The sequence below is a fragment of the Myodes glareolus genome, chromosome 9 (assembly GCF_982192425.1).
Source record: "Myodes glareolus chromosome 9, mMyoGla1.1, whole genome shotgun sequence".
Lineage (NCBI taxonomy): Eukaryota > Metazoa > Chordata > Mammalia > Rodentia > Cricetidae > Myodes > Myodes glareolus.
Genome location: NC_142034.1, coordinates 44,878,512 through 44,891,054, shown reverse-complemented (window position 1 = coordinate 44,891,054; position 12,543 = coordinate 44,878,512). Strand labels below are relative to the sequence as shown.

At 53.8% G+C, this 12,543-nt stretch overlaps 1 protein-coding gene and 1 long non-coding RNA gene across 3 annotated transcripts; one reads left to right on the top strand and one right to left on the bottom strand.

Annotated features, from left to right (window-relative positions):
* The first annotated feature begins 302 nt into the window (after positions 1–302).
* On the top strand, positions 303–10,769 carry Slc46a1 (solute carrier family 46 member 1). 2 transcript variants are annotated; one of them, XM_085695442.2, is made up of 6 exons: positions 303–403; positions 3,001–3,334; positions 3,695–4,547; positions 6,335–6,418; positions 8,761–8,917; positions 9,440–10,769. In XM_085695442.2, the coding sequence occupies exons 2-6, from the start codon at positions 3,107–3,109 to the stop codon at positions 9,495–9,497; spliced, it is 1,380 nt and encodes a 459-aa protein (XP_085551568.1). In that variant the 5' UTR covers positions 303–403; positions 3,001–3,106; the 3' UTR covers positions 9,498–10,769. The 2 variants fall into 2 exon arrangements, with proteins under 2 accessions (XP_085551568.1, XP_085551570.1); XM_085695444.2 differs by lacking the exon at positions 303–403 and having other exon boundaries at positions 2,998–3,334.
* Positions 8,529–10,139, bottom strand: LOC148120881 (uncharacterized). Its single transcript, XR_015738798.1, has 2 exons — positions 10,017–10,139; positions 8,529–9,975 (listed from the first exon to the last, which is right to left on the bottom strand). It is a non-coding gene; the product is annotated as an uncharacterized LOC148120881 (long non-coding RNA).
* Positions 10,770–12,543: the final 1,774 nt, after the last annotated feature.

Sequence of the window (12,543 nt, the reverse complement as noted above, 5' to 3'; positions counted from 1 at the left end):
GAACATTCTGTGGGCCTGAGGACTTAGCTCAGTGAGAAGTTGCTTGCTTAGCTAGTGTGAGGTCCCTGGTACAAGGTAGTAGGCTTCGGGGACAGACATTTTTGCACTGCTCTGTTGAGTGCCTTTTAACTATGGCGTTAAATTCGAACGGAGCCGGTACGTAGCCCTTCGGCTCTGGGATCACATTGTTCTTGCTCTGGAGATTTGAAAGGCAGCGTCATTTTAGTCTCCTGGTCACCCAAGAGGGTGGATGACAGGTGATCACGTGGCTTCCTTCGAAGCATAAATTCTTGGACTCTGTCCTCTCCGCGCAGCTTCACATGAGCAGGTCTCTGCATGGCCCTGGGCTCCAGCCGGGGAACCCTTTCCTCTCAACAGCTTTAGAGCATCTACCATGTGCGAGGTACCATTCTGGTGGCTGGGGATACAGGACTGAAGGACCCAAGATCTTTGGCGTCTAGGAAAGGGAGACAGACAACAAACGGAGACAAGAAACTCATGACAACAGGAGGAGGGGGAGGGAGTGGCTGTCATAAATGACAGGGCGGGCTACATTTTTAGCAGAGGTGGGGCAGCCAGTGGCCTGGACATCTGGGAGAACAGCATTCCGGGTAGACTGATGGGTGCAAAGAAAACGGCAGGTGTAGGAATAAGATTGAGGGGCAAATGGGAACGATCCTGTGGAGGCCAGGGAAACCGGACTGAAGGGAGGCCAGAGTGGGGTGGGTGGAGCAGGAGAGGGTGGAGGTGGCCCAGGTGACTGTGGCCTTCAGGATGACTTGACTTTCGCTAGTGAAGTGGAAACCACTGGATGGGCTGAGCTATGTTGAAGGAATGTTGACCATCCCTCATAGAAGGAGGGAGTGGGGAGGATGACCAGGCCGTGACCGAGAGTCTGGCTCCTTCCTCCCTCTGGGTTCTCTCCCTGCGGTTTGCAATCCTGCCCCTGCTGCAGGATGCCTCTGGGGTGCAAAGCGATACAGACTGAAGGCTCACTGAAAGGGGCACTCTGGCTATGCAGCTACCAGGCGGCCATCACCCCTGCCAGAGTGAGCCTTTTCATGAACCGGCTCTCTCCCATGCGCCTGTAAATAAGACCAGTGAACTCACCAAGCCAGGCTTGAGTAGAATCATTGTTTACCAAGTGAAAGCCACAAAGGATCTGGAGAGGCCTCTAGTTAATGGACACATAGACTGAGACACATACACCCTGCCCCACTCTCCACTGAGAGACCCTGACTTGACCACTCCTGACCTTAGCTCCTCTCGAGGAAATAGTTGAAAGGTTTTAGCCCCGTGGGTCTCAATCTTCCTAATGCTGCGACCCCTTTAATACAATTCGTGTTGTGGTGACCCCCAAACAAAGAATTCTTTTCGTGGCTACTTCATAGGAGTAATTTTGCTACTGTTACGAATCATAATGCAAATATCTGCTATGAGATCCCTGTGGGGTCCTGACCCACAGGTTGAGAACCACTGTTTTAGCCAGTCTCTCCTGTGCTCTGTATGGGCAGGGATAGAGGGGAATGTGCCAGATGGGTGTGCACAGTGGCCTGGTTATTTGAAGTGGAATTCTCTCTCTCTAGAAGCCCATGTGAGGGTTAGTTGACATCCACTTATTCTGAGCCTTAGACTCTTACTGCCTCAAAGATGACAGCCACTGGCCAGCCCAGGCAGAAATGGAACCACTCTCCACCTCAAGAATCAGGGCCCTTCGGGTCACACACAGGACCCTGTTAGCTCTTAGGGACTTCGGTGACTCTGCTCTCAGGTCCCCACATGAGCACCAGGAGTCCGAATTCCTACTCTTTAAAGTGTCTGTCATGTTTGAACTCTACACTGATTACTCAGTCCGGTCTTTGTTTCTCGTCCTCAATCTAGTTGTCAGATTGGGGGTGGGGAGGTAGGGGAGGCTTTGTCTGTTTCCTTCGATGCTGTGTTCTGACCTCCATGGCCGTCAGTTAAGGCGCTAGATGAATGAACGAAGAAATGGAGGAGGGCTGTTACTGTGAATTCCTTTCTCAGGCAATAACACAGAAGCCCTGGCAGGCAGGAAGTCGGCATTGCTCAGCAACAGTGCAGGTGTCTGCTTCCTGGCCCAGTTCCGACAACCCAGAGCACACAAAAGCACACGACCATACCCAGGGGCTTCAACCGTGTCCTCACTCATCTTGTCTCTGCTCTGCTCCTCTAAGGGAACTGCAGAACCAGGAAAGACTCCCAGGGCGGGAGCGGGGGCAAGGGACAACCTACTAGTCATTAATGGCCATAGCTATTAAGTATAACAGCAAGGGGGCGTGCCTTTAATCCCAGTACCTAGGAGCCTGAAGCAGGAGAATCTCTATGAGTTTGAGGCTAGCCTGGTCTGAAAGTATGTATAAATAGTAACGACACTTTTAAAGTACCAGATTTCGTTCTTTTTCAAGACCAGAACTCACTATAAGGTCTTGATTGGTCTCAAATTATCTGTGTAGATCAAACAGGCCTCAAAATCACAGAGATCCACCTGCCTCTGCTTCTAGTGTGCTGGGACTAAAAGCATGTGCCAACAGGCCCTGCCTCCACGCAGCTTTTCTTCCAGGCGAAGTGCTCCAGCGCGAGCCAATCAGGTTCCAGCTATCCTTGTACAGATGCCCCTTAGGCAGCACTATGGAGGCCACACAGCAGTCTTGCGTTCTAGTCCTGCGTACCCATTGACCTGACTTCCACATCTCTGGATTCGGACCAATAAATGGCTAGTTTATAAGGTTGCCACGAGATAGATAATACACTCAGAATTTCTGGCCCCAGCATAAAGTGAATGTTCGATAAATGTTAATTATTGATACTCTAATTATTCTTTTGAGTGTTCATGGGTCCAGGAGGGAGGGCTGCAGCAAGGCGGTATCTTTGCGCGTTTGGAGTGAGGTCACCCAGCAAGGATTCTAACTCGACTACACCCAGCCGAGAGCAACCAGGCCAAAGTTTTGGAGGCTGAGATCTCATGCCCCGCCCCTCCAGACTTTAACAGGGAGAGGAGCAGAAGGCCCGCGCCGGCGCAGACAGTGCTGACTGACCCGGACCTCCCGCTGCTGGTTCCGAGGTGCCAGCCTCTCCGCGTTCGTGCATGGAGGGGCGCGTGAACCCCAAGGGCTCGTCCCGTAGCATGCCCGCTGCGGCCGTGCTGTTCCGTGGCCCCGTGGAGCCAGTCGTCTTCCTAGCCAACTTTGCCGTGGTCCTGCAAGGCCCGCTCACCACGCAGTATCTGTGGCACCGGTTCAGCACCGAGCTCGGCTACAATGGCACGCGCCACAGGGGAAACTGCGGGAACCAAAGCGCGGATCCCGTCCTGCAGGTAGCGGGGACCAGAGCGGCTGTGAACGCGGAGCACGGCACGGGGCGGGGCCTGCGGAAAATGGGGTCTCGGGGGGGGGGGGGGACCACACATGGCGTGGTGGGCGGAGCTAGAGCAAAGGGGGCCTCCCGTGCTGACTGCTTTGGGGTGCAGGTAGTGAACTCAGAGAATGCCTGGCCTGTGGGGTTAACCCAAGTGCGGAGACGGAGGGAATGCTTCTCCGGGCCTGTTTTTACGAGTTCAACGAACATATCAAGAGGCTTAGGGCTCCAAAGCAAAGCCTCAACCCTGTACCTGCCAGGTTGATGATGGTAGCTAACTAAATCAAGGGCCTGCGCCCTGGCAATTCTGTTTTCACAGGAAGTGGAGACCCTGACTTCCCATTGGACCCTCTACATGAACTTGGGCGGCTTCCTGGTGGGACTTTTCTGGTCCACCCTTCTGGGAGCCTGGAGTGACAGTGTGGGTCGCCGCCCACTGCTGGTGCTGTCCTCTCTTGGCCTGCTGGTCCAGGTCGTGGTGTACATCTTTGTGGTGCAGCTGCAACTGCACGTTGGCTTCTTTGTGCTTGGCCGAGTACTTTGTGCCCTTCTAGGAGACTTCAATGGCCTCCTGGCCGCTAGCTTTGCCTCTGTGGCGGATGTCAGCTCTAAACACAGTCGCACCTTCCGCATGGCTCTGCTGGAAGCATGCATTGGTGTGGCTGGGACCCTGGCAAGCCTTCTCGGGGGTCACTGGCTCCGGGCCCAGGGTTATGCCAATCCCTTCTGGCTGGCTTTGGCCCTGTTGATCGTCTTGACTCTGTATGCAGCATTCTGTTTTGGTGAGACAGTGAAGGAGCCAAGGTCCACCAGGCTTTTCACGCTTCACCATCACCGATCCATTGTCCGGCTGTATGCTGTCCCAGCTCCAGAGAAGTCCAGGAAGCATCTAGCCCTGTACTCATTGGCTATCTTCGTTGTGGTCACTGTGCACTTTGGAGCTCAAGACATCATGACGCTTTATGAACTGAGCACACCCCTCTGCTGGGACTCCAAGCTGGTTGGCTATGGCTCGGCAGCCCAGCACATACCCTACCTCACCAGCCTGGTGGGCCTAAAACTTCTGCAGTACTGCCTGGCAGACACCTGGGTGGCTGAGATCGGCCTGTCCTTCAACATCCTGGGCATGGTGGTCTTTGCGTTTGCTACCACCACACCCCTCATGTTTACAGGTAAACGGAAAACAGGGCCATCCACTCATTGCTCCCAAATGTGGTTCAAGCCTGTGTCTTTGGACCCAGAGTTACACTCTCAGCCTTTGCAGAGGACAGACAACTGAGAAACCCCAGGAAAATACCCTCTCTAATATATAGAAAAATAACACGTCAGTGGCTAAAGTAATTAGTGCACTTTATCAATCATAAATATTGTTGGGAATGTAGAGCAAAGACAAGAACATAGCTCATGAGCTAATTGCTTCACCCCTTGGCCTCTCATAGCTTGTTTACAGTGTTCTTAAGCAAAGTCCATGCTGCTAATGTCTTGATCCTTGGCTCTTGGGTAAAAATCGCAGGGCCTTCCTCAGGGATCCTTGTTTATTTGTTTAGAGACAGACTCAGACTTGGCCAAGTGATTTTCTGTGTAGCTGAAGATGACTTTGAACTTGCGATCCTTTTGCCTCTACCTCCCGGATCCATGGGCTCACAGGTGCTAACAACCATACTCTGCCTTCTTGTGTTTGTTAAAACGCCAGACTTTCTAACATTCCTGCTGACTCCCTTCCTCTTCGCTTCCTCTTCGTTCCCTTCCTCTTGCTGCTGCTCCCCTCCCCACTCTCCTGAACCGAGGGGCAGCTGGCTAGAAAATGAAGAAGTTAACTTTCCTTTTTTTTTAACTTTTTTTTTTTTAATTTTGTGTGCATTGGTGTTTCGCCTGCATATCTGTGTGAAGGTGTCAGATGCCCTGGAACTGGAGTTGCGAGCTGCCACGTGGGTACTGGGAATTGAACCTGGGTCCTCAGGAAGAGCAATCAGTGCTCTTAACCACAGAACCATCTCTCCAACCCCAGACGTTAACTTTCTAAAAATAAAAAGTATTCTTGCTAGAGCCTGGATCTGCATTGTGCAGGCATCTGTCTTGATAGCCAGCGGCTATGTTAACTATGCTGCTGGGCTAACAGTGAAGCCACAGGGACGGGGACCATTCACTCAAGGCCACAGCCTTCAGAAGTGCTGAGATAAAGATGTTGTACCCCAGAGTCTCAGCAGAATTGCAAACATTGTACGCCTATTGGTAGCTGGATGCCAGGAGCAAAGGAACTCACATGGTATGCCCTCAACTCTCGCCCTTCACCGATGCCACCTCCTTATCCCAAGGTGGCTGAAGGAAATTGCCACACACTGTATAGCAGCTGGTAGTCTCTCGGCGCTAGAGGCCCAGGCTGAAATCAGAATGTCCGTGCTCCCTCATGGACACTGGAGAAGCTCTATCCCAACGGCTTGAGACTGCTGTGGCAGGCCGCCTTTGAGACCGGGCCCATCTTTATCAGTCTGATAGAAGGGAGAGCTTCCCTGAAGGTCCTTCCTGCTTAACCTGGAAAGACTCATTTTCCACAGAAGTCACAGGCTCAGGGCCTGTCTCTGAGGCTGCTAGTCAGCCACCCTCTTACAAGCCAGGAGATGGGTTCAGGGAAGTCCAGTTGACAAGGTCACACACACAGTAAGCAGTGGTAACAGGGTTTGAACTCAGGGCCAACCCCAAAGCCCATGCTCATTTTCTCTGGGTCCTGTCATCTCCCCTGCTGTGCCACGTGGCCACTGGAGGTGTTCTGAGGAAGCAGTTGGTAGGGCTTAGCTCTCCTTTACAGAGAGTGAGCAGATGAGCCGTGAGCTAGGGAGAACTGCTGTCCTCTCCTCTTAGGTCCACATCTGCCCTTCCTTGGCTGTATGTAGGAGCCCAGCTGCTCTCAGGACACCCGCCCACGATGGCTCTCTTTCCTGACCAGTGCTTCTCTCTGCAGGATATGGCTTGCTTTTCCTGTCACTGGTCATCACACCTGTCATCCGGGCCAAGCTTTCCAAGCTGGTGAGCGAGTCGGAGCACGGTGAGTGTCAGAGTCGTCTGTCCCTGGTCCCTCATGTCCAGTGTTGCCTGGATGGACAGTTCTGGTCAAGGAGGGTCTGCCTTCTACCCTCTCGCCTGGGGGAGTGAACAGCCAAGACAGACGCTCTTCTGCCACATACTCAGAGCTGGCCAGGGCTGATGCTGTGGGGTTTTGTGCCGCAGAACTAAGATTGCTATCCGTAGAGCACAATCCGGTTCTGAGTAACCACAGCAGCACAGCAGAGCTTATCTCTTCAGACCTCGTCTTTCCCATCTGTGAAGTGGGTGTGATGATACCAGGGTTTCCTGCCATGCTGGGGTCAGAGGATAAAGGCCCAGAGGGAATAAACAGCCTGTGCCAGAAATTTCATTGTTCCCAGGTGTCAGATGAAGAAAGAGAGGCCTAGAGGGTTAAACTGAGTTCTTCAAGGTTGCTCGGTAAATAATGGGACAGGATGCGTGTGTGCATATGTGTATGTGTTCACATGTATGTGACTTCAGTGTCTTGAGGAACATGGAGTCTTTGACTTAGGCAGTCTAGCTAAGTACTTGCCTCATGGATTTCCTGTCTCCACCCTGAGATTACAGGTGCCCTCCACATCCACCTAACTTTCATGTGGTTAGGGCATCCGCACTTTGGTCCTCATGGTAGCATAGGTGCTTCATCCGCTCACCAAGCTACACACACACACACACACACACACACACACACACACACAGACATGCACACACACGCACACAAACACACACACCCTTCCCTGCGCACACCTCTGTTCCATGTGTTTTTAAGAGCACTTGGTCTTGTAGCTGGGCTCCAGCCCTGGCTTGTTCTGGACCTGTTTCTTCATCTGTGACATGAGGCCTTTATTCCTCAGGAAACTGTAGACCCTTAGAGTCTGGCAGCTGAGTCTCTGTTTCTATTGTGTTGTTGCTCGGTTTGCAACAACTGGGTTACAAAGCTGTGTTCTGGCCCAGGCTCGGGTGTCTGCTAAAATGCCTCATTCATTCAATATACTTTTGCTTTTGTTTATTTTTTTAATATTTTTTAAAGGTTTATTTATTATGTGTACAACATTCCTTCCATGTATGCTTGCAGGCCAGAAGAGGGCACCAGATCTCATTATAGATGGCTGTGAGCCACCATGTGGTTGCTGGGAATTGAACTCAGAATTTCTGGAAGAGCAGTCAGGGCTCTTTACCTCTGAGCCATCTCTCCAGGAAACAGGGTCTTCTTGCTAAGTAGCCCAAGCTGGCCTTGAAGTAAAATCCTCCTGCCTCAGCTTCCCAAGAGCTGGCATGACAGTCGTGTTTCACCATGTTTGCAGGCAGTGGATCTTTTCCACCCAGCGCATTTCACTGTACCCACTATGGGAAAACAGCAGGCCTCTCTCGGAGGCCACCTGTGATAGGTACTCTCCATTTTAAAAGTACTGGCAGTCCACGCAATAGCTCTTGTCCTTCGTACACAGAAGGCGGAGCAGCGACCCAGAAAGCTCAGCGCCTCAGCAATCGCATGGCTGTGAGTGTGGAACATGGGATCAAATGACGCTTCAGGAGGAGGAAGCCGGCAAGCTCTCGTAGACATCTCGTGTAGCACGGCAAGACTCAGCAGGCTTTTGAAAGCTCTTGCCACCGCGCGTGATGACCCAAGCTCAATATCTAGGGCCCACGTGGGAGAAGAGAGCCAGCTGCTGAAAGTTGTCCTCTGACCGCCACACACATGCTTGGCACAAGTGACGTGCACATAATAACACATTTTTTAAAGAAGCTGTCGTGGTGGTACAGCCTTGTAATCCTAGCACTCGAGGCTGAGGCAGGAGGACTGCAAGTTTAAGGGCAACCTGAGACCATTTCTTAAAACAAGCCAAGTTGGGGCTGCAGAGATGGTCCCGCATTTAGTAACACTGACTGCTCTTGCAGAGGACCTGGGTGCGAGTCCCAACACCCACGTGGTGACTCACAACCCCTGTAACTCCATTTCCAGAGGTTCTGACGCCCTCTTCGAGTCTCCAAGGGCACCAGGCATGCACGTGGCACAGAGGCACACATGCAGGCAGAGCACCCATGCACATTAAATCAAAGTAGGTTTTTTTAAAGTAAGAGGCACCACGCAGGCTTTCCTGTGAATTTAATAAGAGTTGACAGCTATGTCTCTAACAGCCCCTCTGCCAGGCACTTCCCGTGTGTAACGTCATTGGGTCTTTACCACAGCACAGAGTAGGAGGCACGGGTGAGGGAGGCCAGGTGTCTGGCCCAGGTCGCACAGCTGTGAACTGGCACTGCCCCCCCCCCCTTGACCCTGGGTTTTTCCAACTCTGAAGCACGGTGTCTATTCGCTTCCAGGTGCTCTCTTTTCTGCGGTGGCCTGTGTGAACAGCTTGGCCATGTTGGTGGCCTCTGGCATCTTCAACTCGCTCTACCCAGCCACTCTGAACTTCATGAAGGGCTTCCCCTTCCTCCTGGGAGCTGGCCTCCTCTTCATCCCGGCCATTCTGATTGGGTAATGGAGGGTCCTGACCTTGCCTGCTCATCATGGTGTCTTAATTTCCGAGAGGTTTTCACCTTCCCCTGCTCCTAACTGAAAATGGCAGCTTTGCCTCTGGAATCCTTGTCCCTTGGGTACATCCAGGGCTGACCCTACCCCATGCGGTGGCTGCCTGATCTTTTCGGATCCATTTCCAGAGTAAGGTAGAGGGACATGTAGCGAGGGGCCAGGCTAACACTACTGTTTGACAAGGCTGTGTCCTCTCCTTCAGGCCCCCTCAGCCTGCCCCATCCTCGAGTTGCGTTAACAGAAAGAAAACTTACTCAGCTACTTGTAGCTGAGCCCCAGGCTAGACTGACCCACTGAAGTCTCGAGAGTTCTTCTCCAGAGTCCTCTGCCTATCACTGTCCTATGCCTGTTGGCTTGGGAAGGGACACACCTGGAGCCACCCAGCCAAGTCAGTCCCATGTCACCTCTCTGGAATGAGCTTGGGGGCTCCCCGTGTCAGTTCTGAGCCATCTCTCTGGTCTCTCACAGGGTACTGGAGAAAGCTATTCCACATCCTGACTTCCAGCAGTTTCCTCAGAGTTCCTGATCTACTCGAGGCCATGGAACAGTGGACCCGCACCAGCCAGCCCTCGGAGGGCAGTACTCGCTTTGGACAGGGTGATCATCACCTGGTCTCCCACTGAGACAGTCCCTGCAGAGGTTCCATATTCTGACCAGGACAGGCCCACTCAGGGCAGGCTGCAGGGAGCCATTTGAGGCAAGGGTGTTTTTTTCACCCTTTTAAGCCATTTGTCATTCAAAAGCCTCCAGAATGAAGGAGATAGCACTTCAGGGACAAACCGAATTAAGCATGGGAACTGACCTCTCCTTCCAGCCCATGGGACTAGGTCCCTGATAGGTGCTGTGGCCTCCAGTCACCCCTAATGATAAGTGTGGTACCTGTGGGGAGAACTGGCCCCGGAGGGAGAAGCACTGTTTGTGGTTGGGAATCAGCCCTTGACTTCAGCCTATCCACCATTGATCTCAGCCTGTCCACCCTTGACCTCAGCCTGTCCACCCTTGACCTCAGCCTGTCCACTATGACCTCAACGTGTCCACCCTTGACCTCAGCCTGTCCACCCTTGACCTCAGCCTGTCCACCGTGACCTCAGCCTGTCCACTGTGACCTCAGCCTGTCCACCCTTGACCTCAGCCTGTCCACCCTTGACCTCAGCCTGTCCACCCTTGATCTCAGCCTGTCCACCCGTGACCTCAGCCTGTCCACCGTAACTTCAGCCTGTCCACCCTTGACCTCAACCTGTCCACCGTGACCTCAGCCTGTCCACCCTTCACCTCAGCCTGTCCACTATGACCTCAGCCTGTCCACCCTTCACCTCAGCCTGTCCACACTTGACCTCAGCCTGTCCACCGTAACTTCAGCCTGTCCACCCGTGACCTCAGCCTGTCCACCGTAACTTCAGCCTGTCCACCCTTGACCTCAGCCTATCCACCGTGACCTCAGCCTGTCCACCCTTGACCTCAGCCTGTCCACCGTGACCTCAGCCTGCCCACCCTTCACCTCAGCCTGTCCACCCTTGACCTCAGCCTGTCCACCGTAACTTCAGCCTGTCCACCCGTGACCTCAGCCTGTCCACCCGTGACCTCAGCCTGTCCACCGTAACTTCAGCCTGTCCACCCGTGACCTCAGCCTATCCACCGTGACCTCAGCCTGTCCACCCTTCACCTCAGCCTGTCCACCTGTGACCTCAGCCTATCCACCCGTGACCTCAGCCTGTCCACCCTTCACCTCAGCCTGTCCACCATGACCTCAGCTGTGTCACTTGTCACAGTAAATCATCTGAATCAGACTGAAAAGTCACTGGGCTTTGGGGCTTTCTGTCTTCCGGCTCTCGGCCTGTTTGGCTCAGGTCAGACACCAGCAGCTGCTGGGCTAGAATTCCTGAGCCGCCTGTGGGGATAGTCCCGAGCATGTCCCTTCGAGCTCCAGCTCTCTAAGGTGCTGAGGGGTGAAAGGCTTGTGAGACATTCCCAGAGCAGCAGAGACGCTTGGGCCCCAGCCCTGGCTGCTCCTTCCTGTGGGCCTGTTGAGTCACTACCCTGCTGGCTTCATGGCTCCATCAGCCCCAGCAAGATCTCTTTTGGCTGCCATTTGGCCCTCCATGTAGTTTAGTGCTGAGCAGGGCCGTGCACTGGGACCATCCTTTCTGCCTAGAGCTGAGAGGCAGACTCTGGCCTGTTGTGAAGCCGCTGTTTTTGGCAATTGGCAGTCCTCTTCAAGCCGACCCAAAGTGGGAGGTTTGTTAGTGTTCCAACCGGAACTGTCTGGGAGAGCTAGACCCTGCACCTGCACCTGCACCTACCCACCCACCCTGCAAGGCGGTTTCCCGGCTGGAAACTGCAGGTGAAAGAGAAGTCTCCAGGGAAAACTAAGGCAGCGGGGTCCGTCCTGCCTCACTGCCCCTCTAAGGCCCCCTGAATTGCAGCGGGGTCCACTCCTGCCTCACTGCCCCTCTAAGGCCCCTGAACTGCACAGGGGTCCGTCCTGCCTCACTGCCCCTCTAAGGCCCCTGAACTGCACAGGGGTCCATCCTGCCTCACTGCCCCTCTAAGACCCGCTGGACCGCAGCAGGGTCCATCCTGCCTCACTGCCCCTTTAGAGGTGGGAACTCAGCAAGAAGAGGCCTTCTACTGACCCCACCACTGTGAGGAGGGAAAGGCTCCACTCTGGCACCTTGACCTTGAATAAACCTAGTGAAAACTGGGTCAGCACTCCACCCAAACTGTCTGGCTACAAGGACCTCATCTAATTGGGTGTGTTAGGAAGCACAGTGGTTGGATGCTCTGGATCCCTCCATCTTCCTGCATCCCAGGATGAGATGCCTATGAAGGGATGTTTACCCTCTTAAAGTCTGTGAAGAGTTCATTGCCCAATAGAGAGGGAAGGGGGTGTAGGGTAGTGACCACCCTGACTCAGCCCCAGCTTGGGGCAACAGCTATATAGCCCAGCCAGGCAGAAAATGCTGCACCCACAGACCGTGCAAACCTGGGCGGCCTGAAGGGCTACTGAAGAGCCCGTCCTGAGGTCAGTGTGGTCAGCCTCGCTTGGAGGAAGTTGAGGGTCAGCTGCTGGCTCTGCCTGCAGTCTGAGCTGTCTCACCACAGAGCAGAGTGCCTAGCTAGAGGAGGTTTGGCACTGCTACCCTGACTGGGGCAGAAGGCTGTGCTCTGGTTCCCCAGGAAGACAGGAGGGGACAGGTCAACGGAAGGCCAGACAGTGGAGGTAGTGGTGACCTGTGCCCCAAATAAGAAAACCCAGAAACTTCTTGAGTGCTGCCCACGGGGCCCTCTGGAAAGTGCGGACTGGAGATCGATAGGTTTGTCATCAAGGGCACCATTCCATCTGCCTCACCTCAGAACAGGATGTGGGGTTGGCACTGGTGGCAGGACCAGGGCTACAGATAGTCACAGCCAGAGGCCAGCCATGACCCGTGGACGATGGGGTCTTTGGCAAGAAGGACAGTCAAGAAAGGTGTCCCTAGGCCTGGAAAGAAAGCCCTTTGGCTCTCTGACAGTGGGAACTGAGGGCAAGTAACCTGGCCAGCTCCTGGAGAGGTGTGACCCCACTGCAGAGG